This window comes from Thermobia domestica, chromosome 8 (assembly GCF_964235325.1).
Source record: "Thermobia domestica chromosome 8, izTheDome1.hap1.1, whole genome shotgun sequence".
NCBI classification, from domain to species: Eukaryota; Metazoa; Arthropoda; class Insecta; order Zygentoma; family Lepismatidae; genus Thermobia; species Thermobia domestica.
Window position 1 is genome coordinate 33,936,665 of NC_137461.1, and position 24,627 is coordinate 33,961,291.

Here is a 24,627-nt window from a genome sequence, read left to right on the forward strand (position 1 = left end):
ATTAGTCAGACATGTTCAAAAATGGCTTTTGTATGTCGCAATTTCTGTAAACTTCAAAATTATAATTTACAGTATACCTATAGTATTTTTCAATACGGTGAGCTTAAAAATAGTTAGAGACAGACCTGTACATATATAGTTTTAATTACATTTTTATGTCATGATATGAAGGATATTTTTACCTTTCACAAAGGAGAAAAAAGGAAAACTAAACTAATACTGTACATTAATACCCTGTATTTTACGAAGCTATGTAATTTGGTCCCTAACTAATGCAACGATTTTGGATTAAATCCTTTAAATTAGGGCATATACCGAAAGATATGATATAGAAAAGTTCAACACGTACAACGTTTTTTCTTAACCTTTACTACGTAAGTAACAAAACTCTTGTTTAAATAATTTTCTTTTTTTTTTTTTTTTTTTTTTTTTTGTTAGAATTAAGTCTAATAATTACGCTTCTACTACGTACATCAAATCATGCATTAGCAACGACTTTCTCAGAAGTTTTCGCTAGTATAGCAATAACAAAATTTTTACATTTCTCTAAATCTTCATTAGTAGTTTTAGATAGTGGTTGGTTTAATCCGTCATGAAAATTACAATCAATGATCGAAAGATAAAGATAAAAAAAAAAAAAATCTTTTATTTTCTTTCTTGGTTTTAGGTATAGACACACACTACAGCTCAAAACGCAAAGTAAACTACTGACTGACATGGATGTCTATTGTGTTAAAGGTGACCACATAAAATGAACATAGTATAGGTCATAATGATCATCATAAAGACGGGTTAAGGGAGTCCGCTCTTTGATAAAATGACAGAATAACAAATATTTAGTTGTGCTTTAACCGTCTGTTTTCTTTTCTTTCTGACGTTCCATGAATTATAATTAATTTTTTTTACAATACCAACTTTTCTCTACATATTTATATTTCGCATCGACAAAACATTTATAAATGACTGATTTGTGTCAGCAATTACCAACTGTACGATCACATGCCATTTCATATTTACGTCATAACAAGTAAGTACACAATACATAAAACACGATCTTCTAAAGCTAATATATATTTAATACTCTTCTTCTAAAGCTAATATATACGTATATTTAATACAGCTACGATACTAAAAATCACTAGCAATGAAACCCTGAAAGCGTGATGGTTTGCGTTTAGGAACTCAACAAAGGAAAATGTACAGAAATATTTGTGGAAAAATTAAATGTTATTTTAACTGTTTGTGCATCACCTAAGGATAAACTTTACAGAATTTTAATGTGGAATGTTTCAAGTTTTGCGTTAGCGTGTCAATTGGTTGTATGTGGAAGTATACAGGAGATGAATACACAAGAAAAATAACTTACCTTGTACACCCGATTTTGATGTTTCATGATGGTAAACTGATGTCCCACTCAACAGACTTCACTATTTGCGCAATATATTTAGATTACGCAATTGTTGCACATAATTTCAAATTATAATATTCATTTGTATAACATTCTATGATGTCGACAAGACATTCTTTTACTGATAAAACGTTATCTTGCTTAAATCTTGAATTGATCGATAGTCTCCCATTGACAGACACACATGCTTAAAACTTAAAGGGAAGGGCTTTGATTTTCAACATACACAATATTCAGACAAAACATTTTTATTTTTACTTTTGTATAATGTTTTAATAATTCCTCCTGTTGAAATTTATATGTATTTTTTTTTTTTTTTCCTTTTTCTTCTATTCCTTTGTTCTTAATGGATTTCGGTATTTGCAGGAAAATTAAAAGATATGATTTTATCTGAAATTACTTAGTTTCCGAACAGGGCGGAGATTAGGGGGGCAGTTGTCCCTCCACTTTTTTGAAGTGACCCCTCAATGTATACATTTCCAAATGAAACTTTAAAGTTTTTGTATGAATTACTGGTTCATAAATAAATAAATAAATAAATAAAAACTGGTACCATATAATATTTGATGTTGCGTCAGTACGTATTGGTCATTGGTCTTCCCGTGAAGTTAAGCTACAGGAATTACGTTTTAATTGCCACAGAAAATGACCCAAAAATTAACCTATTGGAGCGCAACAATTCCACCGTACTTTTAATTTCTGCTTACGAGGGCTCGATATGTTAGTCAGCCGCTTTGAAACCAATTCAGAGAACATTTCGAGAAGAAGAAAAAAAAATACAAGTTATTATTTAAGAATCGGTATTCCTGGGTTCATATAATGGTGTGGTTCATAAATGGTGGTTCATAAAAATCGACAGTTCCTAAAGTTTGTTATTAAATACTCTGATCACACAATTTTCCAGACAAAATTTTAAGATATTCATGAGCAAGGAATCAAATTTCTTCTTACGCCTTCGTTGTTCAAGAGTATAAGGGGCTAGTACCTACTTGCATTGCTCTTGTCAATTTACTTTATAAAATATAAAATACGATATACAGTATTTTAACTGAAAAAGATAGTATCCTATTAGTTATACAACCTTTCATCAAACTGTGTTAGAAACAACCAGGAAAAACTGATATACCAATATTCAGATCATGACTTGCCCCTCCTCCTCCCACTTTTAACGTCCAATTGCCGCCACTGCCTCCGAATCTATTTAACATAACCAGGGTTCCATTGCAATTAAATTAATAATCAACCAATAACGAATGTTTTGGTTCTTACTTTAAGTAGAAAATTAAATAATAATAATAACAATAATAATTAAGCTAACACGTGCACTACTAACAACGCAGAGTGATTCATTATTTTTTAACGATATAAAAATTTACTATACCCATTGGCATTCATTTAATACAAGGCCTACAAACACCACCATTATATAAGTAGGAACATATATCATGCTGCTCAGCTTTACTACAATTTGAACTATACATCTATTCATACTAAAATATTCGAAAATTTCATAATTGTTTAAGAACGTAAGTAAGAAATTTCTAGTGTGTAACGCAGATGATGAAATTTTCGTTATATACAGAGAATTTATATAAAGTTACATTATACATTTAAGGGACTAAATTATGCAAGATATACAAACACTATTGCTGAACTCAACATTTAAATGTAGGTTTTATTATTTGTAAGTGACGTTTCGAAGAAAAATAATTACTCAAATGAATATCACTAACACTATAGGTTTTCCTGTAAATATTAACAGTATATAAAATTTCAAGTTCAAGGGCACCAAGACTACTGAATTTTTTATAATGAACATAAAATACTACTAAATTTATAGTAATAAATAGCAGAAGCATATTTCTTTACTTGCACAATGTTACTGAAGTTTTGTTTCCAAAAATATGAACAAATTATCTATTTCAAAATGGAGTATCTTTTGGTTTCTCCTCCAATCTTGCACATATAAGATCTCCAGTTACTTGCTTCACAAAATATAGCTGAGCGAGCAAAAGGGGTTAGAAGCCCCGCAGGGCACGTTGTTTTCTACCTTTATCACAATTTAGACAAAAACACGGTACTTGGCTCTGGAGCTACGAAAACGAGTTGGAGGAGATTGTAAATATCATGCCATAACTGTTCTTTATCTGCTACCGAAACCATTGGAATCTTACATTATTTTTACTTAAGATGGCTACAAATAGTGCACTGTTTTATTTATTTATTTATTTGCTTTTTTTAAAAGTATGATTTATTAAGAACTGGAGTTCATTAAATCAACGAAATATTTACAAAAAAGTTTCATTCATTGTAATTAACAATTACATGTTGTAATTGGATGTACGACCATGAAGTATGACAAATAATACACCAAGTAAACACTATGTTAACGAAAACATTTTTAACTCAATCCAAGCTACTAAAAAATATGACAGAAAAAGGACGCCAATGGGTATGTTGCATAAAGGACTAAAGTAAAGAAAATCAACTATATAAACTAGTTGTAACTAGAAAACTATCTAATTTACAAAATCTGCACAAAATTATTACGAAAATATTCTCTTTTCGTTTCATATTCTGTACAAAATACATACAAAGCATAGAAATATACAAAAAATCGTTCAGAAAATATAATCACAGAAATCTTTCAGCCACGTTGCATTTATTATCTAAATAAACCAAAGATACCTGCTTTGGTTCCCCAACATTTACTCATTTAGTCCATCCAGACGGATCTTTCAATATCTGAGACTTCGACAAAGATTTTCCACTGGTAACCAACTCGGCATATTTAGCAGCAATTGGATCGGAGCCCAGTGTGGCCACAGCAATCACTTTGTCTCCTTTGCAGTAGTAAGCTACGAAGGCTAAATCTTCCAGACTTCCAGTTATTAAAACACCATCAAATCCAGCTCCATACCCTGAAAATATTACATAAATTTAAACCTGAAGATTGACAAACGCTTTCACAATTATAAACCATATACGTCGAACAGCATTCAAAGGCTGGAAAAAAAAAAAAAAATAGTTGAGAATGCTCCAAGAGAATTGGCAGAACGAACTTAAAGAAAGAATTTTTCTACCCGTGTAACCTACCTGGGGTCTTTTTGACCCCAATCGTATTTAATTTCTTCATAAGTTCAAGAGCTGATAGGGTACAAAGGGTTAGCTTCTACAAGCTTTATACCAATTGTTCTATGTACTTTATTATTCTAGTCATTAAACAATTCTTGTAATATATCTACCCATTTATAATTTCCTGAAGTACTAAATTTTTTCCGCATGTTTTAACAGTTCTGTTAAAACGTTCTATGATATGTTGTTTTACGAAGAAACATGTTCTAAATAGAGGGCACAAAATGAAAATTCGCAAAATATCTTCTCTATGACTTACGGCTCCTGAGATATGGCTCCTTAAATTTCCCGAAATCCGAACTTTTTTTGGCCAATATCTGGGAAACAGTCGCCAGGGGCAATTGGCTACTATTTGGTACCAAAATGTTCACCATCCTTTAGGTACTGATCAGCACCAATATGATCTATGACTTCCGGAAATATGGCTCCTTAAATCTCCCGAAATTGGGACTTCTTTGGCCAATATTTCGGGAACGGTAAGAGTGATGTGGAAAATTGCATCACTTCTTTCAGATAGTTTTTGATGCTCTATCGAATGGAGGGCTCAAAATAGAAAAATTCACAAATAACAAGATACACACACATAGAAAGAGAATACAGTAACGAACTTCTGGAAATTCGCTGAAAATGCCCAACTGCCCAGAGAAACGAACCATCCCTGTCAGTCACACACTATCGCACTCTTAGTGGATTACATGGACTGTACCTTAACTCCTGCTGTGCTTGGACAGCCCACTATCAATACTACAGAACACCTCTGACGATTTAATTAGGCATATAAGCCATTATCATATATGTAGCTGACCGAAAAATGCACAAGGAAGCGTAATAGGTAACGCACCGATACGTAAGCTGAAAATCCGGGTTCAATTCTGATCCAGTCGTACGTTTTATCGCTTTCATAAAATGTGTACCTTCAGATGATATAAGTGAGGAAAAAAGTTGATTGTTTCTTACGTTTATCGTAGAATAGTTCGGTTTAAATATAAAGACGGTCGGAAAAAAAAGTCTGCAAATTGTGATGAGAGTATCTAACTATAATATACGGTAGAAAGGTGCTCACTCACTGCAATATCCTTGTAACCTACTCTGCGCCACACAAATTCCAATACTAGTATCTTCAACTTTGTCAAGGTTCTGTGTTATTTTTCTCTTTTCTAAGTCCAGCAAGAAGATAAGTATTACTTCTCTATGAAATATCTTTTAGGATACAGAGATGTGGTATTCGGCACGTATTTTAATAATTAAAACTCTTATGTTTAAGAAAGCAACTGTTTCTTCAAGTTTGTCTCAAAAACGAGACAAACTTTTGCATCAATCAGATGTTTTTGAATTGCAGTACACTATCGATAATCCGGCCGTGCGCTACTTCGGTCCATCCAGTAATCCGGCATTTTCTGGTGGACTCTTTGGAAACGTGGACGCGTCAAGATGAGCACATACCTACCAGATTATTGAGACCTGGACTAGCGAACCTATAACTTTCCTGCAATCTGGTACAACTTGGCCTGATATGTGAGAACAAATTGTATCAGGAATGTTTTCTTTATTTAATAACAAGGTGTAATGTTGTTCAAACTCAACTAAAATAAATCATTAATTCTACTCATTATTACTAACAGGTAATCGAGAAATCACATTCACTCATGTGGTATCGAATTACATACTATCAAAACATTCTCACCTGCGTATCTGATGCTTTTGCCAAACAGCATACTCCAAAAGAAGGGTACACTTCGTAACTCCTCTTGTTTCCCAAGCATATTCAGTGCAGCTGATTTCCCGTGATAGTGTGCCAATTGCCAATGTCCAATAGAGACAGGTTTATTATCATATATGAATAAAGGTGCAGCGGCTATATCTCCTCCAGCATAAACGTTATCTACATTCGTCTTTAAGTACTGAAAGAAAAAAAGCACTCATTTGAAAAAATAAAATTTCATGAATTAAAATTAAGGCAAGAGAAATAGTAACTTAACAATTAAAATTCGATCAGAGAGGTTAATGAATTTACAATTAATACAATTAACACCAAAATTTGGCTGTAATTTAACCAAAAAATTTCGATGGCTGTAATTCGAGAATGGATGTTAATCTCACGCTTACTGCTACTATAAGAGACAGAAAAAGAAATTTTAAATTTCTTAAATTTCAGTCAATTACAACTAAAAATTATTTTGTAAAACGTAGAGGACTAAATTAATCATGAAATTATTAACGCTTACGTTCAATCGTTAAAAATTTTAATCGCTACTCAGTAATTTGAAATAATAATAAATATTATTATTATTATTCTGCCATTATTGGCAGGTGACTTGCTGCAACTGAGAATCTTCCATGCTCCACAGTCTTCCGCTAACGTCTTCGTCTTCACGTACGATTTTTCTGTTTTGGTATCGTCCATTAATTATAGTCTTATTCGCCCTTTCCCTCTCTTTCCTGCCACCATACCCTCTAGCACGTCCCTCATGATATAGTTCTCCTTACCTAATGTCTCAGCCAGTTTCTCTTCCTCTTCTTAATAATATCTAAAATTGTTCTTTTCTCCATTTCTTTTCTCCATAACATTTCTTACACCATGTCATTCGTTTTCCGCTCGATCCAGCTAATTCTTTCCATTCTTCTCCACAACCACATTTCGAAATCTTCCAGTTGTTTCTCATTTTTGCGTAATGTACATGTTTCTGACCCATACAGTACAATAGCCGTACTCCACACGAAATATTTTATGAGTCTTTTTCTCAACTCTTTATTCAAGGTCCTACAAAACAGACCTTTCTTTCTCCTAAAGGCTTCTTTCGCCATTCCTATCCCTGCTTTTATTTCACGTTCACATTTCGTATCATTACTAATAATACTACTCAGGTATCGAAAACTAGTCATCTGTTCTATTTTCTTCCCTCCTATTTCTATATTTCACACCGACACCTTCGTTTCAATCACCAACATTTATTTTAATCGCATATTCTTCACTGTCCTTCCAACATTTTATGATCCAACATCATATTGATTTTCCCTTCAAGATTCTGAAACAAGCATATATGTGCAAACCATATACACCTAATTATCCCACTTCTTACTGAAATATTGTCTTCGTTTTGTAGACTCTTTTTGACTATCTCTTCTAGACATATATTAAATAATGTACGCGAGAGAGGGCTATCGAATTCTCCATTCAATTGCACTCCCCTGTCATTTTCTCCCCTATTCTAACACTTACCTGTTGGTTCATGTATATTTCTTATGAGCAACTAATCACTAAAATTCATTTATCGTATTATTACTATTATTTTAATCATCTGTATTTGTTTAAAAAAATCTACATCGAAAAATGACAACATGTTAGGAAACTCGATGAAAAGCTAAAAATAATATGGAATGAAAATAAATAAATGAAAAAAAGCTGGAAGTTGAAGGAAAGAAAGCAGAATACGTATTCATATTTTTTGCTACCTACATAGCCCTTCTAGTAAAGATCTGAAATATCAATGAAAACTGAAAGAAAGGATAAGAAAGGCATACTAGCCTTTTGGAAGAAGGAAAACATATTTCGCGGACAATTACACGAAAATTAGAAGTTCCTTTTAGACGATTAATGAAAGTATAATTATATCTGGTAGTCTACTATGAAATATTGCTTGAATGGGAATGTGGGAGGAAACACACACACACAAAGAATTCTGTAACACACAAAGAGTAAACAGAATTAGTGTGCTATAGAATAAAATAGAATATAGTGAATAGAATTTGTGTTATAAAATTCACACCTATAAAGGATCTGGTGTGTAAAAAGAATCTATTGCTTCCTCCTTTCACTAGTATATATGAAATCACAAGTCGTAAGGTGCTAGGTGTATGGACACAGGATTGTCTAATCACAGCAGGGATCTGTGGTACTATAACGATATGTTGTATTTTTAATTATATTCTTTGGGCAAAATATGTGATCTTTTCTATAAATATGCACTAGCCAGCTAGGTTAAAAAGAATTAAAAAAAGGATATATGTATCTTGTTATAAATCAGTGTATGTTCTGTTGTTTATATTTTCCTAAAAATCACCAAGACTACGTATATATATATGTTACGATAGAAACAGAAGCAAGGTTAGACATAATGACAACTACTTTTTAAGGATCACAAAGTTTGTAATAAGAAAGTATAAAATAAACGACATTTTGCATTATGTCAATTTAGTTTATTCATTGTGGCTCAATAAGATAATATAATGTTAGAATTAGGACTAAAACCAAAATAACAAAAGTATATTGTTACATTACAGTCCGCAGCAAAAAACCTGCAACACGAGCATGTAAGTTTATTGTGAAACGACGAAGTCTTTTGCTCCAAAATAAGTGTGCAGGAGAGGACGCCGAGGTTTCTCTGGCGTGATTCGTGCCACTTAGACGTTATGTTTATTCCCTGGGCTGTTAGGCGTAGTTTCACAATAAACTTACATGCTTATGTTGCAGGTTTTTTGCTGCGGACTGTACAATCCACGTGGTCCAAAATGAGAGCACACACCTCGAGAGTAAGTGGCTGTTCTGGGGAGCGTAGTGGTTAACGCATCGAACGGTATGCCGGAGGTCCCGGTCCAATCAATGACCTTGTGTGTTACATCATGTAAGTTCCCATATGCTTGTACCGGGAGCTAGTAAGGGCAATATTTTTCAGTAAGAAGCAAACCGTACATGCATGTCCATACATACATTTCTGTTTCCTGCATACTTAATACATTTAAATGCACAGAACGGACAAGCAGAGAACTTCAGATCTCTCTTGTGTAGCAACAAGCTTTTCTTGGACGTTTCACTGTATAAGAACTTTTATTTATTACTCAAACTAACCTTATCCACCTCGATGCATCCACCATTGTTCAATAAGATGCCTGACCCTGTAAGGAACTCAGTATTAGGCACAACTCCAATACCAACAATACATACATCTGCTGGAAGTTTAGAACCATCAGTCAATATTACTTCGTTCAGTGTGCCATTTTGTCCATGTAAACGCTCAACCTCTGCGTTCATGCGGAATTTCACTCCTTTCTCTTCGAAAAACGCTTTCAGTCTTGCGCCTATTTCTTCACCTAATACAGCTTTGAAAGGAACGGAATCCCGACCAACAATTGTCATAGACTTTGCTTTGTCTACAAGATAGGATGCACATTCCATGCCTGAAAGAACATAATACCATCATCACTATATCATAGTACTGCTGTTATATGCAATCATGTAGCCGCTAAGAATATAACATTATACAAACAAAACCAGTCAAAAATAAACCCAGCCGCCCATTTTCTTTCGAAAGCCTTTGTACAGAATAAGATGAATTAAAACTTATCATTCATACTTTTCAGATGAGTCAAGCAATTTACAATTTACATTTCTAAATAATGAAGAAAATGACTCTCTTACAGATTGAATTAGTTCATTCAAATATATTTGCAAGTGATGTCTCAGACAAAGAATTCATTTATCTCCGTTAAATGTACTTTTAGTTATACATGGCGCTGTATTAAATAAAGATATACTATTTATTTTTAAAGTACAAAATTGTTTGTTTAGTGGAAATTAACCTATTCTTTTGAAATAGCCAATATTTAATATAACCGAAGATCGGAAGTAATTTAAGAAATGAAATGAAATCATTCAGTTCAACGTCCCATGATCATGCCCTTTAGGCTAAGAGAGACAATGATCACAGCAAATGAATGATGGAAGAATTAGTGAAAGGAAACGGGAGTACCCCGCGAAAATCCACAGATATGATGCTTTCCACCCCAAACTTGGAAGGGGATCGAACCAGGGACTCTATACACCAGAGGTAAGCTCTATCACTGACCCACCAAGACCCCCAGGAAGTAATTTGAGAGCATAGCTAAAATTTCACTAATAATTTCAGATATTGGTTAAAAAATTACATTAAACACTGACAAAACTGACCTTATTCACTTAAGATTTTATTGCCAATATCCAGTGTATTACTCATACAATTAGCATTCTCCTTTTTTAGGCAAATAGAAGAATCCAAAGGTTCCTTTCCACCCCTCCATGTCTCCTTTCTCCTACTTTTAATCACCGTGAAACTTGATAGCTAATAGTGCAACATTTGAGAATATGAAATGAAATTTCTCGTTTCACGTTTTACCGTTATGCCCTGTGGGCTAAACGGGACGGATGATTAAGGAAGGTGAATAACGAAATAATTGATAAAATGATAATGGGGAAGGAAACGGGTCGACAAAATCCACCACGAACTTATTTGATATGGAATCGAACCAGGGACCCCTAGCACCAGATATGAGCGTTCTACTACTGTGTCGCCTGTGACTAAAATCACAAGTTAGATAATTAGTAAAATTCTTAAGCATGTCTAGTCTTCTAATGCCCTTTCTCAGCTCCAAGGCTTTATGAACAAGGAAGTCAACTGCCTTTCCCGATGGTCAAGTGGCTAGCACGTGGTCCTGAGTTCGATTCACGGCGGAAAAACACGAACATTTTAACGCATTACAGTGATTCGGGTTCTATCTTAAACCGTAGGTCCATGTCTGATACAGCCTCACTGCTGAAAGGGAGTATTAAACACAAATCAACCCCATCCAATGAAATGAACGATCAACTTCAACAAAACGGAACAAAAAAATAAATAAAATAAAGTGGACGATAGTTTACGCGGGATAAAATCACACGTACTTTTACGAAGTATCGAACACCGGATATTGCAGTTTTGTTTTCAGAGCAAACTTTAACTTAATTTTGAAACTATTAAGATATTCTTATGTGTTACGTTGCTATTTGCAGAAATTTTAAGAAACAAAGCATGCTACAAAGTCGTAACAGCAAGTTAAAATGGCAATTATACTCGTAACTGAAATTTACACATATTAAGGTACATAATAATTAAGTAGTTGGTGTCAAGTTTTCTACAGTAGTTTAATGTTAGTGCAGATCAGCAAGTTATTGGAATGTTAATGATTTGAAATTAAAAACAACAAGAATATAGTATTGGTATGTAGCAATTGCTTAACAGAATTTTTGAGTTAGTGGTAAGTAGAAAAATCACATAAGTCTTAAGTTTATAATCACGAAAGTAACTTGACAAACGTTTTTCAATGGTGAACACAATTTTACAGGATTAGTTCTAAATTACTTATATCACTACAAAAGAAATTCTAGTGCAAAGTATATGTGCTAGTAGATCGTTTAAAACAGGGTGGATCGATTTAAATCACCTGACTTTTTAAATAAAAATCGTTGATTTAAATCAAATTCCGAAATAAATTAAAGTGAAAATAAGTGAAATACCGTTTCTGTTCTGTTATTTCGATTATGGAAGATTATAATCATAATAAAATGAGATGCAATTGTATGTACAGCACAGTGTTTCATGCAGAGATGATTAGAGAAAATCCCGTTTTGAACGGGTAACGGGGGAATCCTGCTTTATTCTCTTCGCAACATAGGGTTTGTAAATCATTAACTATTCCACCGGGGAAATCACCATTGACATTTAAGACGAGAACTTTTGTGTGCTCGTCTGTTTGTTCTTAGATAATAGGGGCGTATTTAAGGGAGTCCGATCCTCTCCCCGAATTTAAAAATTTTGTACATTTTACATAACTTTACGCGAAAATTACGTATTTCCTCCCGCAAGCTAGTTCTGGACCGTCCGATTTTTTTAAAAGTATGTCCCTACCAAATATCAATAACTTTTGTGAGAAAAGGTGCCATGTTGATAAACGTTGCTGTACTTTCCGCTTAATGCTTAAGAAACATTGTTTGGGATTAAAATAGGTTGACGATTGGGAATTAATTCAAAATTCAATCCCAATACTTCCACTTAATTGGCATAATTAACATTTAACACTAGTTTCTAATGTTTTTTCTTCAGTTCGCGACTTGTATTATTTGAGAAGAAAGATATGATTTAAATTTTTAAGAAATCGATTCAAACAAAAATTGTGGCTAGAAAATAATAACTGGAAATTTCATAGGAATGTACATACAACTCATCGACCTAAATTAAAGGATTAACTTCCTCTTTCTATACAAAATAACTTTAAAAAATTTTAAAACTATATATACATATATGAAAACCACCTCTTAATTTAGATTCAAGTAGTTTAATAATAGACAACTGGAAGAACCTCACAGACTCTATACTTACCAATAAATGACGAGCCTATAATAACTACATTTTTCTCTTTTGAAGCTCTGACTATCATATGCCCATCATCTACGGTTCTTAGAGTGAAAACGTTCTTCAAATCAGATCCCGGAACACTCAAATTCCTTGGCCTGTGAAATTTCAGAAGTTTGAATGAGAAGTGATAACGAGTATCAAAGTCAACGGAAATCAATACTTGTAGAATCCATCCAAACTATTATTATGGCCTCAGCAAGAAAGGTTTTTAATAATTTGGCAAATAACATACAAGGAATTTAACATGGATAGCTACAAATATTTATTATTATAATATCAGAACTTTTCTATGTGAGCAAATAAAACTACTACAGCTCACATAGTACAATTATTTAAATATCAGAGGAGAGTTTACATGGTTTAACATATCAATAATACTAGATTAGAGTAAATAAATAAAAATGTAATGGACGGATTTCATTTTATGTAAAGCATATAAAAGAAATTAAAATTGTTCTTTTTTTGTCCCTGATAAACACCACCTCTATGAAGACACACATGTTGGGTAAGGAGCATTGCATGCTACAGTAAAATTTAGAGCTATTTCGGCAGCAGTTCACTACTAGACGGGCCACCCCTACCGAACTGGTCTACATGGAGTAATCAGACGAAGACTGTTCTGGGAAAAGGATGCAATTCTCCACCAGCCAATTTGGCTGAAACCATGGGATTGGTACAATTTGGCCAATTTGTCCCAGGAATGGTGAGGGTGACTTTAACGGCTGGGATATTGCATGGTGGAAGGCAACAGAAAACTATCATTATTTTAGCATAGTTTGCTGACAGCAGAACGTATGTACAGCGGTGGACACTTCTAAATGGTACACCTTAGCCGTAAATCTCCATATGGCTGTACCATTTAGAAGTGTCCACCCCTGTACAATGGTCTTTTGCAAGTCAAAATATAGTTCTGGAAGTAAAATATCCCTCCAATCGGATTTCCGGGAGGAGGATGTCTTAGGAAGCACTATTGGACGAGGTGAGAAAGATTGCTAGAGAAAGAAGATAACCAAGAGCAGAAGGTTTAAAATAGGCACATGAAACGTACGTCGAGGAGGGAGGGAGGGAAGGGAAATTGGATAATCTTAAAAAACAAATGAAACAAAATAATTTAGACTTGGTATAAGTTTATGAAGTTAGATGGGAAGTTGAGAAGAGAAGGATACAGAATAATTTACTCAGGTAATTAAAAGGACGGCCATGATGGTGTGGGACAATTCTTGGTAAGCGCTTGAAAAAGAAGGTACTGAAGGTAGAATTTGATTATGACAGATAAATTTAATGATGTTAACAGATCTAGTGTTAAAGGATCAGACAAAGAAAAGAAAGAAGGATCTAGTGGTGTTACATACTGACCACGTCACATGCAACTGAAAACGTAGAGAAAAAATTATGAGAACACAGAAGACATTCCAATATCTCCCTCATATCGGAAGCGTAAATAAACCATGTTTCGGTACAAGCACCACCAAGCAACCGACGGATACTGTCTCCGATGGAACACGAAGAAACACGAAAAGAATCCCTTCAACTCCTCCACAGACTCCGCCTTCAAATACTAGCTATAAAAATGGACACCTCGAGACAGAAGACATCAGTTATTAATTGGTCATATTCTACACCTCTCCAAGCTACATTGGATGTGAGAGACGATTGACTCTGAGCTGCAACGGGCAAGACTTGCCTTACTTATTTCGAGCTGCAGCGGGAAGTAGATTCAATCTTACCTCCCTAGTTGCAACAGACAGTCATTCTTAACTTGTATATAACTTACTATCCAAGTAATTTATATACGTGTGCAACATTGCTAGATCCCAGTAAAGCTTTCGATACAATATCACACGATATATTGGTTGCAAAATTATATTATTACGGTGTTAGGAAGACTTGAGTCGTCATTAATGAAATCCTACCTTAGTAATAGATGACAGACTGTCTGTATTGCGAATGAAAAGTCAAGTTTTTTAAATGTAACATCAGGGGTCCCTCACAGGAGAGTGTTAGTAGGACCTTTACTCATTCTTATCTACGTAAATGCTTCAAGTTTCCTACCTTATAAATCTGTTTTATATGCTGATGACAACACTTCTAAATACAGATAATACTTTAATGGTAGTAAAAGCAACGAAATATTAGAAATATTATCAACATGGTTAAAGTATAACGAACTATCTCAACGAATCTAAGACAGAAACCATTCATTTTTATCTTGGTAATCATGTGACTGAAGTAGATACATGCCATTCTGTAAAATTTCTGGGAATCTATATCTAAAGCTAAACTGAAACGCACATACTGAAAATCTATGTAAGAGACTATTCTAGAATATCGGGACAGGACGTTTGGGCGCCACCATTTGGGCGCGGACGTTTCGGCGCTGCCGTTTGGGCGCCGGACATTTGGGCGCAAAGTCGTTTAGGCGCCAGACATTTGGGCGCGAGGTACATAGTAAAAATCACAATTTACGACATATAAAGTAAGCTAGGCACTGAAAACTAAGCGCGAATCAAGATATATACTTTTCCTACACTTCTATCTTTATTTCACCTCATTTATCTGTATATTTTCTATCTCTATCTTATTTATTCATCTAAATTAAATAGTTTAATGCGTTTGTGGCACTTGTTGCCTAACCTCGTCATGGATTGATTTTTCGGTTGTTCACGATTCTTGTACTTCTGATCTAATGATCTCATTTTTGTATTATATAAGAAAGCTAGGAAATGAAGGAATCAGACGAACTGTTAATAATTTTGTTAATGTTAATTAAAACATATTGATTTAATTTTTGTATTTTTTAAAGTTAATAATTACATACTTATGAATATTAAAATTTGTTTTCTTTCGTATTACGTTTGCCAAACTCTTCTCTTCCTGAAGTCCAATAAAGAACTACCAATAAAAGATTTCCGCGCACTTGAGTTGAGGGAAGTGGCCCCGCGTAGCGTAGTCGCTAATGCTCTCGCCTTCGGTACGAGCGGTCCCGGGTTCGACCCCCGGTGGGGGCATTCTGTCGAAAAATTGTAATACGCTCTTTGTCACACACCAGCCACCCTGAATGATGTTTTCCTGGGTTTTTCTTATTCACACCAGGCAAATGCCGGGGTGGTACGTAATTTATAGGTCCAGTCCGCTTCCTTCCTCCGCATTCCCCGGGTAGTGTACTCCCTCAAACGTGACGGGCTAAATAGCCTTAGATGCCGAAAGCCCAGAAATATAAAAATCCTAAATTCTAATCGAGTTGAGGAAAAGATGTTAATACAGGGTGTCTAAGACATTGAGTTTAGGAACTGCAGTATGCCGTATTTCGGGTATCACTTTTTTTTTTTTTTTTTTTTTTTTTTAACATTCCAATATAAAAATCAAAACTTAACACACTTTTTTTTTCGTCCTATTGTAAGCATGTAATCTGCATTGAAGAAAGTAGCGAAAGGAAAAAAAGAAAGATTTCAAAGTGAAAAATAATTGTTAAGTGTACATATATTGATCATTTAGCCACTAGAAATGTGTTTGGCATTTACACTTATCGCATAACTACAGTAGAAGGCCTGCTTTAAGTTTTTTAATGGAATGGGCTCACTATGTATGTAATGCAGGCAATCATATCTAGCCTGGTCTACTTACCTATGGCTTGAAAAGTTATCAAATAAAAAGCACACTTAACTTTGACTGAAACTTAAATTTACAAAATTTAATTGTTAATTCAGTTTTTAGAATTTTGAAATTCCAATATTTCTAGTATGTAAAACAACATCCAGTATAATTCAAGGACTTCCACTACAGTAGACACCTTGTGATATCTTAATTTGAACATAGTACTCAGCGCCTAACATAATGACTTTTTAATTTGACTCGCGCCCAAACGTCTGGCGCCCAAATGGCTTCGCGCCCAAACGTCCAGTGCCCAAACGGCGGGGCCCAAACGTCCGCGCCCAAATGGCGGCGCCCAAACGTCACGTACCGTAGAATATTGTTATAAATTCACAAACTAAGGACAACAGTTACTGGAACCGTGCTTCTTATAGCACATTATGCTTTTTTTTTTTATTATTGTCATTTACAATACTGTTACGGGATGCGAAGTCAGAACCGGCAACTTTATTTACATCTAAATCAGTCATTCATCCATTGAGAGCTTAAGAGGCTTCGCTGTTGGAGTTCATCGCCTGTTAGATGTCATTTACACCGACCACCGACATTGCCAGCTGATATCATATTTTCAACTAGGAAATAACTAATTACCTTCTGTTTGCTTTACTACAAGGAAGGCCTTGTATTTGTAAATGATTTGTAATAAACATTGGTAGCACTTCCCATTACCTTTTCCCCTTACGTCGCATTACTTAAGTCTCACACGTGTTAAATCAATGTTTTTGATGACTTCAGTCACTTCTATAAGTTTTGTGTCTTGCTAGCCCTCACAGTTGTGTCAACGTCTGGGCAATTGTCCGTTGCGTATAGCCATCTCCTGGATATTGACACCTCTAAGAAGCACCGACCCAGGAAATTTGTCTCCTAACAACTTGAGCTTTGCTCTTTTCCTGATTTTCGACATGGATTTGCAACTATCGTCAGCTCTAGATACATGAAGAATACGGACATTCCTATGGCTATTTTGGGGTTATGATCGCAATCAGGTGATTTGGTAGGTCTGGTGATGTGCTATCGATTCATAACGTCTGAGGTATAGCCAGAACAAAACGGGTCGAGAAGTGACGAACGGGGCTATTGCTTACGGTCCGTCGTTGGATCCTGATTGAGAACGCTTCACCGTTATTCCAAAAGAAGACTGCCGTCGCTATCTGTGTGAGAGAAGGACGATCATGGATCTTCATCATTTGGGGTGCGATTGTTCCACGAAAAGTTGCTAATCCTAAGTGCTTTATTTTCCTCTTAATACTTGTTGCTACCAAAAATCTCTATTAAGAATCATGAGTTTTTATTTCTAACACTTATTGCTAAAGGATCCTTTTTTATATAAAATCTGGTTACAATTACATCCCCTTTAGTATACGGTTGTTTGACACTTTAGATGATGCTACATTAGTCCTTTGTAGACTGTTTCAATACGGTATAATATTGTGGGGTAATTCATCGAATGCTCAACTTATCTTCAAACGGCAGAAATAAAGCTATAAGAGCAATAAAAGCAAATCCATTCTTTAAGCAAATGCAGATCATGACAGTTCCTTCTTTGTACATTTATTGATGACTTGTGCACGTTCAAAAAACAGAATATATTGGTTATCGCAATAACGTTCACTCAAATACTGCAGGACGTAAAGATGATTTACATACCTTACATGTTAAGGTAATACAACCTAAAGAAGCTATAAATATACTGACATAAAACTGTATAATACAGGGTGCAAAATTTCAAAGTCAGACGCACTGGCCAATCCAAAAATGATGGTCGTCAATCTCTCCCACATACAAACTGATCCCTCTCTCCCAAAGCATTTGGTTTGACAAAGGAAGAGATTTACATCAGGGCATAAAAAGTTCAAAAGCAGACAAGTAGATTCAGGACAATCAATTTTAAATTGGACAATTCATATATCACATTTGTGTATCGCTCTCTCTGCACTGAAGTACGAGTTGTCGACAGTTTTCGGACCAAAAGTCATTAAGTGAAGGGCCGTTGATGGAAATTGTCAGCAAATCGTCCAGTGTGTCAGTCTTCAGTGAATTCCTGTAGGCAGTCTTAACTGTTGAGACTGCTGAAGCCTCTCTCACATGAAATAATACTCACAGGTAAAATTGCACAAAATGTGACAATTGAAAGCAGATTTGGGAATCTTGTAATGAAGTTTTCACCGTACATCTTTTTCAGTGTCTGATTCAACGTCAGTGAAGAGAACAAAAGTTTATATTCTACTCACTCTACCAAGACACTGAGGGTAGAAAAGGAGGGGGCGAATTACAACATTGTGAAGATCACTTTCCATGTCCGTTGTGAAGATTTCACATTCCGTGTTTTCTCTCACTGAGTGAGAATTTTTTTGGTGTGAAACAGAAACTGTGCATCCTGTGAGTTTAGGCCCATTCGTACTGAGCACTGGTCGCCAGCTCTAAATTTCTAGTCGCCAATGGCGACTTCGCGACCTTAACTTTTATGCCCTGGTATAGGCCCTAATGTATTACCAGTATATATTCGACGGATATGTAATGATTTCGAAAAAAATTGTAAAGCATTTCTCGTAAACAATGTTATTTGTAGTATTAACGAATTAATAAAAGAAAAAAAATGTAAATTATAACAAATAATCTGATTTTTGTATATTATTGACGTGTGTATTGCAACATTCCTTGTTTAAGGTAATAGAAAATATTCTATTCTATTCTGCTGTTTTTATCGGGAATTGATGCGAGAATCACACACAACATGGCAACACACACACAGTGTAAGCACAAAAATTTAAAATATAACGAAGAAAGAAACTTCAATGATTTATTAAAAATATTCCAAATACTTACCTCCCTCCAGTAGCAATAAATAGAGAATCGTACTTGACTGCTCCTCCCGGTTGTATCTTGATAGTTTTTGATTTAGGATCCACAAATTCAACCACAGTGTTTGTTAACACTTCAATATCATATTGCTGAAAACATGAAACAAGGCTATTGCTAACTGACAGAGTACTAGACTTAAGACTCTGAATTGAAAAACTTAATCCAATTACCACTACACACCACACACATACATATACTTAAAATAATGCAATTAGACTTTTGATCATACAAGAATTTCAATAAGTTAACTTTACAACGGCGATTTACGATGTTTTTATTTTTTCTATCATCCACAGTCTTTATGCTTCCAGGAAGGTGTAACAGCAATAAAAACCATTTACGTATGCAATAAAAAAACAATAATTTAACATTTTGAAATGGTTGGTTCTATGATTTTAGTTTCTTACGCGTCACAGACGCCATTCTTCATAGTCCACACGTAACAAGCCAGCACAGTACTAGTTCACTTTGCCATGGTCGACACTTAACGGGTGTACACCAGAACTACTGACTCACTTGTTAGGTGCGGTAGGTTAGGCTGTATGATTGATGTTGTTTGTTTCTTGTTTTGTTTGTGTTGTGGTGTAATAGTGTTTTTTTTTTTTTTTTTTTTTTTTCAGTTGGCACCACTACAAGATAGCGGCTCGCATGACTGTTGAGAAACTGTCCAATGCGTTCGCCTATTTTCTGAGACACAACGTTACGGAAGTCAAGCGACGAATGAAGGAACTGTACGGTGATCCTGTGCCACAGCAGAAGACAATAACAAGAGTGAGCAAAGCCTTCGATACCATTGGTAGTGTAATTGACGCCAAGAGTCCGGGTAGGCGTCAACAATTCCGCAGATGCGACTGATACAGGCGGAACTTGCAAGGTCACGCCAGAAGTCGAAATCGATTCAATGGTTGTCCCACACTCTGAATATCCAGAAGTCATCGGTTGCCAGGGTTCTCAAGGATCTGAAATTGCGCCCGTATCATTCTTGCCTGCTTCACGCACTCAATGACGATGATCCCGATCGCCATATCGAGTTTGCTGAGTGGTACTTGTGGACGATGGAGGAAAACCCCGACTTCGAGAACCACATAGCCTGGACAGACGAGGCCAAGTTCTGTGTGTCAGGGCAGTGAACCGTCACAACTGTGTGTACTGGCGTCTTCAAAATCTAAATGTAGTGATTGAACATGATCAACAGATGTCTCGAGATCCATGCAGAAATGTGCGTCTCCGGATGCAGGCATGCATCGATGTTAATGGCCGCTAGATGGAGTTCCAAATGGAGAATAGGATTAGATGCTGTAAAGCACTTGATTTTTACATCATTCATCTGTACCTATAATTTTGTTTAATACCATTCTTATTTATAATAAAAATGTACTGATCACTTAAAAGGTGAGTCGCTACTTCTGGTACACCCTGTGTAACTCCTAGGTTCGGATTTGATTTAGATTTTGAGTTTAGAGTTCCTTTTAACAGCAAGGATATATCGAACCACATGACCCTAGATTCAGAGTACGGTCTTGATGCGAGTACAAGAAATGAAGTTATGGTTTTATATTGCTCCCTATACCTGTACACATCCACATGTCTAACCATTTCATTAATAATTTTACTAGTTTTTTTTTTTTCCGAAAAGAAAGAAAGAAGAAAAACTTTCGCAAATGCTCTTACATGGTAACTATAGTTTTTCATTAACCTGTTCCATAAAGCTTCATATTACGGAACAATTTCCTTACCAAGGAGAATTTTCCATAAAAATGCCTCTTACTTTAGCTTCATTACTTCTAGGAATTCCTTTTTCAATATTCAAATTCCCGGCCAATTTTATCCATACTTTTATGAAAATTCATCATAAGCCATAATTGTATGTAAAGGGAATGTTTTTAAAAAAATGCAATTGAATTTCTAGTTTTACATACCATGATTATGCTCTTTAGACTACAGGAAACAGATGATTGTAAAGTAACTGGAAGAATGAGAATGTGGGAGGAAGAAAACCGTCAGAAAACCTGGAAACAGCAGGTTGTACACAATGTCTCCTGTGTATTTTCTTGGTCACAGAAACATTAATGGCATCAAGCCAAGTGTTTGGGCCATTCTGTTCTCTGCCAATTAATTATTATTAATTTTGTCTGTCAGCCTTATATTCAATTTTTGTCAGTGACATTCTCTATTAGTGCCGATTGTTGTGGACAGATGGCTCTTGGGGGTGACTTTTCCTCTACCCCGGAGTTCAGCATTCTGGTTCCTTTCCTCCCCTTGTTTAAAATTTACAGTTAGGCCGCGTCCAAGCATCTTTTTTCAGTGTGGGAGTGAGCTTTTTGTATTTAACGCGCTACCGAGATCGTGCTTGGAGGACTAAATTACATTCCTTTTCAATTGAAATAGCTATCAATCTTTGTGTACTAAATACAGTCCATTAGTTGTATACTTCTTACTATGTGCTAGTATTAAATAATTATCAACACACTTGTTTACAGTGTTTTTATGTATGTTAAAACAACAAACCGTTATTTGGATAAACATACCACCAAGGATATTTGTAATACATAAGAAGTAACTGTTGAAGTTTTTTCCATGTATTTCCTTTAGTTACAAAATCAGAATAGGTAGTTACCTTTTTAAAACTGTTTTCTTTGACAGCAGTATATATATGTTGTACAGAATATACCAAAAAGGACTTTACAACATATTGATTTATTCATTTATCTTACAGACATGGTTTTGGTGTTGTTTTGTAGCAAAATACATCAAGTTTTAACTCACGTAGTACACTAGTTCAGAAATAAGCCACCGCAAGTGTTAGCGGCAGTTGCAACAAAGATGACTGCCTTTACTGGTCCCGAGCGTGCTAACTGGGTGTTTTAGTTTGAAGAATCCAAGTCTCCGACAACTGTGCAACGTAATTTTCGTACAAAGTATAGTAAAGATCCTCTGAGCAGGCCTACTATTTATCAGTGGCATAAGTCTTTTATTGAAACTGGATGTTCCGTAAGACAAATCTTCAGGTCGTCCCCGCACGTCTGAAGACCTAGAGCAAGTGAGACAAAGCTTTGTGAACAGTCCTAGGAAATCAACCCGGCATGCTTCTCAATAGCTAGGCGTCCCACATATGACAGTTTCGCGTCTTACGAAAATGGCTGCATCTAAAACCATAAAAATTACACATGGTACACAAATTAAAAGACACTAATAGAATCGCTCGTACGGAATTTTGTCTGGAAATGCTACATCGGCTGGACGAAGATTTCATTGAAAAGATTATTGATTGAGCCTCTCCAGGAATTTCGTCTCCCAATTCGGATTCCGCATAGAAAAGTACACACAAAAAGTTAAATCATCTTATTGAATGAGTATACTGAATTTCAAAACTTCCGTTATAACAGATTCGAACCTAACAACAGTTCTTCTATTTTCGAATATTTATAAATGATAAAAACTAAATGCTATATATACCTGAACAATTACTTTGTTCACCAGCGTTATTACAAAAGGTTTATAGAAAAGGAAATCGAATCTTTCCGTTTAATATTTCACGATTATTCCCTTTAGGCTACGGGAGACGGCTAATTAAGGGCTTTCACTACAGCGAAATTAAACTACCGCTAATTTGAGAGTTTTTCTGTAATATCTTCAAAACAAATGAAAATATTAGAAAAGGAAAAACGTAGTGAACTAGATAATACGATTTTGCATGTGATAGGTTGACCACAACTCACCTATCTGCTATTTGGTGTGCCGCTATTTACACAACCCGCAAAAAAAAAAAAAAAAAAAAAAAAAAAAAAAATGCTAAATTTATCGACAGTTGCAAATCGAAAGCAGATAAATGAGTTGTGATAACGGTATCACATGCAAAATAATATTGTCTAGTGCACTACGTTTTTACTTTTCGAATATTTTCATTTGTTTTTAAGATATTACAGAAAAACTAAAATTAGCGGTAGTTTAATTTCGCTGTAGTGAAAACCCTTCAAGCAAGTGAATGATGAAAGAATCGGCGGAATGAGAATGTGGGAAGAAACGGGAATACCAAGAAAACCCACGGACACGATGTTGCCCTCCAGAAACTTACTTTGACCGGAAATCGAACAGAGGTAAGCAGTCTACCACTAAACCATCGTGCTCCCCAAAATGTTTACAGAAAATATAATACTGAAAGGAAAAATTACCTCAAAAAATTCTGCCGGTCGAAGAATTAGTTTATTGATTTCGGTATCCATAGCTTTACTAACTTTTGGCCTGTCATATGGAAGATGCTTTTCTTGTGTTATCATCACAACGCGGCCAGTGAAGCCTTCTTGACGGAGAACTTCGGCACAGTTCGTTCCTGCTGGACCTGTAAGTTTTGTAATTACATTTACTTAATATATTCTTCCTTAGTGGTTACATAAAATTAAAACTATGATTTATAAGCAAGAGAGGGAACAAAATGAACATATAACTAAAGAAAATGTCTGTATACGTGCTCGTATATACCCTATCTAGCCAAAAGTAATCACTGAGATTTACGTCCCACGATTATGTCGGTTAGGCTAAAGGAAACTGTGATGATGAGTAATGAATGAAATGGTGGAATGAAGAAAGTGGGTGGAAATGGGAGAACCCCGAGGAAAGCCACGCACATGGTGTTTGTCCACCACAAAGTTCACTTGGCGGGGGCTGGGATATCTAGCCACAAGTATCCAGACATCCTCCGAAGAACTGGATCAGGCCTGTAACGTTAAGTGGCGCGTGACAAGGCGACAATAGTATCGGGAGCAGTGTGGGAGGTCACAGTGATGCGATCGTGCTACAATGAGTAAGTACGGATCTCAGTGACTTTGATCATGGCGTGACAGTGGGATGCCACCATAGTGTGAAATCTGTTCGTCATATTGTGGACATGCTACAGAGGCCTAAATCCACTGTGGGGGATGTAATTATGAAGTGGAAATATCGAAGCAATGAAACGACCGACAAACGAAGTGGCAGGCAGAAAATACTTACTGAACGCAGCCAAAGAACGATTAAGCATGTAGTGAAACAAAATCGCAAGTCTTCGTTAGTGGAAATCACACTGGAGTTTCAAAGTGCATCGGACGTTAGTGCTAGCAGCAGTATTGTTCGTCCCGAGTTAAAAAAAAAAAAAAAAAAAAAAAACAACCCTCGGATTCCATGGTCGTACAGCCGCACACAAGCCGAACATCAGCAACCAAAATGCGAAGCGTCGATTGCAATGGTGCAAAGCTCACCGATATTGGACGTTGCACATGTGCAAATGTGTTCTGTGGAGTGACGAATCTCCGTGGACTGGTCTGGGTGTGGCGGATGCCTGGCGAGCGCTTCCGCAATGACTGCATTGTGCCGACTGTGAAGTTTGGTGCT

The 24,627-nt window shown here is 35.6% G+C and overlaps 1 protein-coding gene across 2 annotated transcripts in view; it reads right to left on the reverse strand.

The window, feature by feature from the left end:
• Nucleotides 1–402: 402 nt before the first annotated feature.
• The window catches only part of LOC145692834 (apoptosis-inducing factor 3-like), a 49,733-nt gene continuing 25,508 nt past the window's right edge, over nt 403–24,627 (reverse strand). For both annotated transcript variants that reach the window (XM_081768335.1, XM_081768334.1), the window contains 6 exons: nt 23,433–23,599; nt 19,225–19,349; nt 12,712–12,842; nt 9,390–9,718; nt 6,228–6,444; nt 403–4,329 (listed from right to left, as the gene is read on the reverse strand). In XM_081768335.1, coding sequence (XP_081624461.1) covers nt 4,121–4,329; nt 6,228–6,444; nt 9,390–9,718; nt 12,712–12,842; nt 19,225–19,349; nt 23,433–23,599 — 1,178 coding nt within the window. In that variant the 3' untranslated portion in view covers nt 403–4,120. The remainder of the gene's footprint in view (nt 4,330–6,227; nt 6,445–9,389; nt 9,719–12,711; nt 12,843–19,224; nt 19,350–23,432; nt 23,600–24,627) is intronic.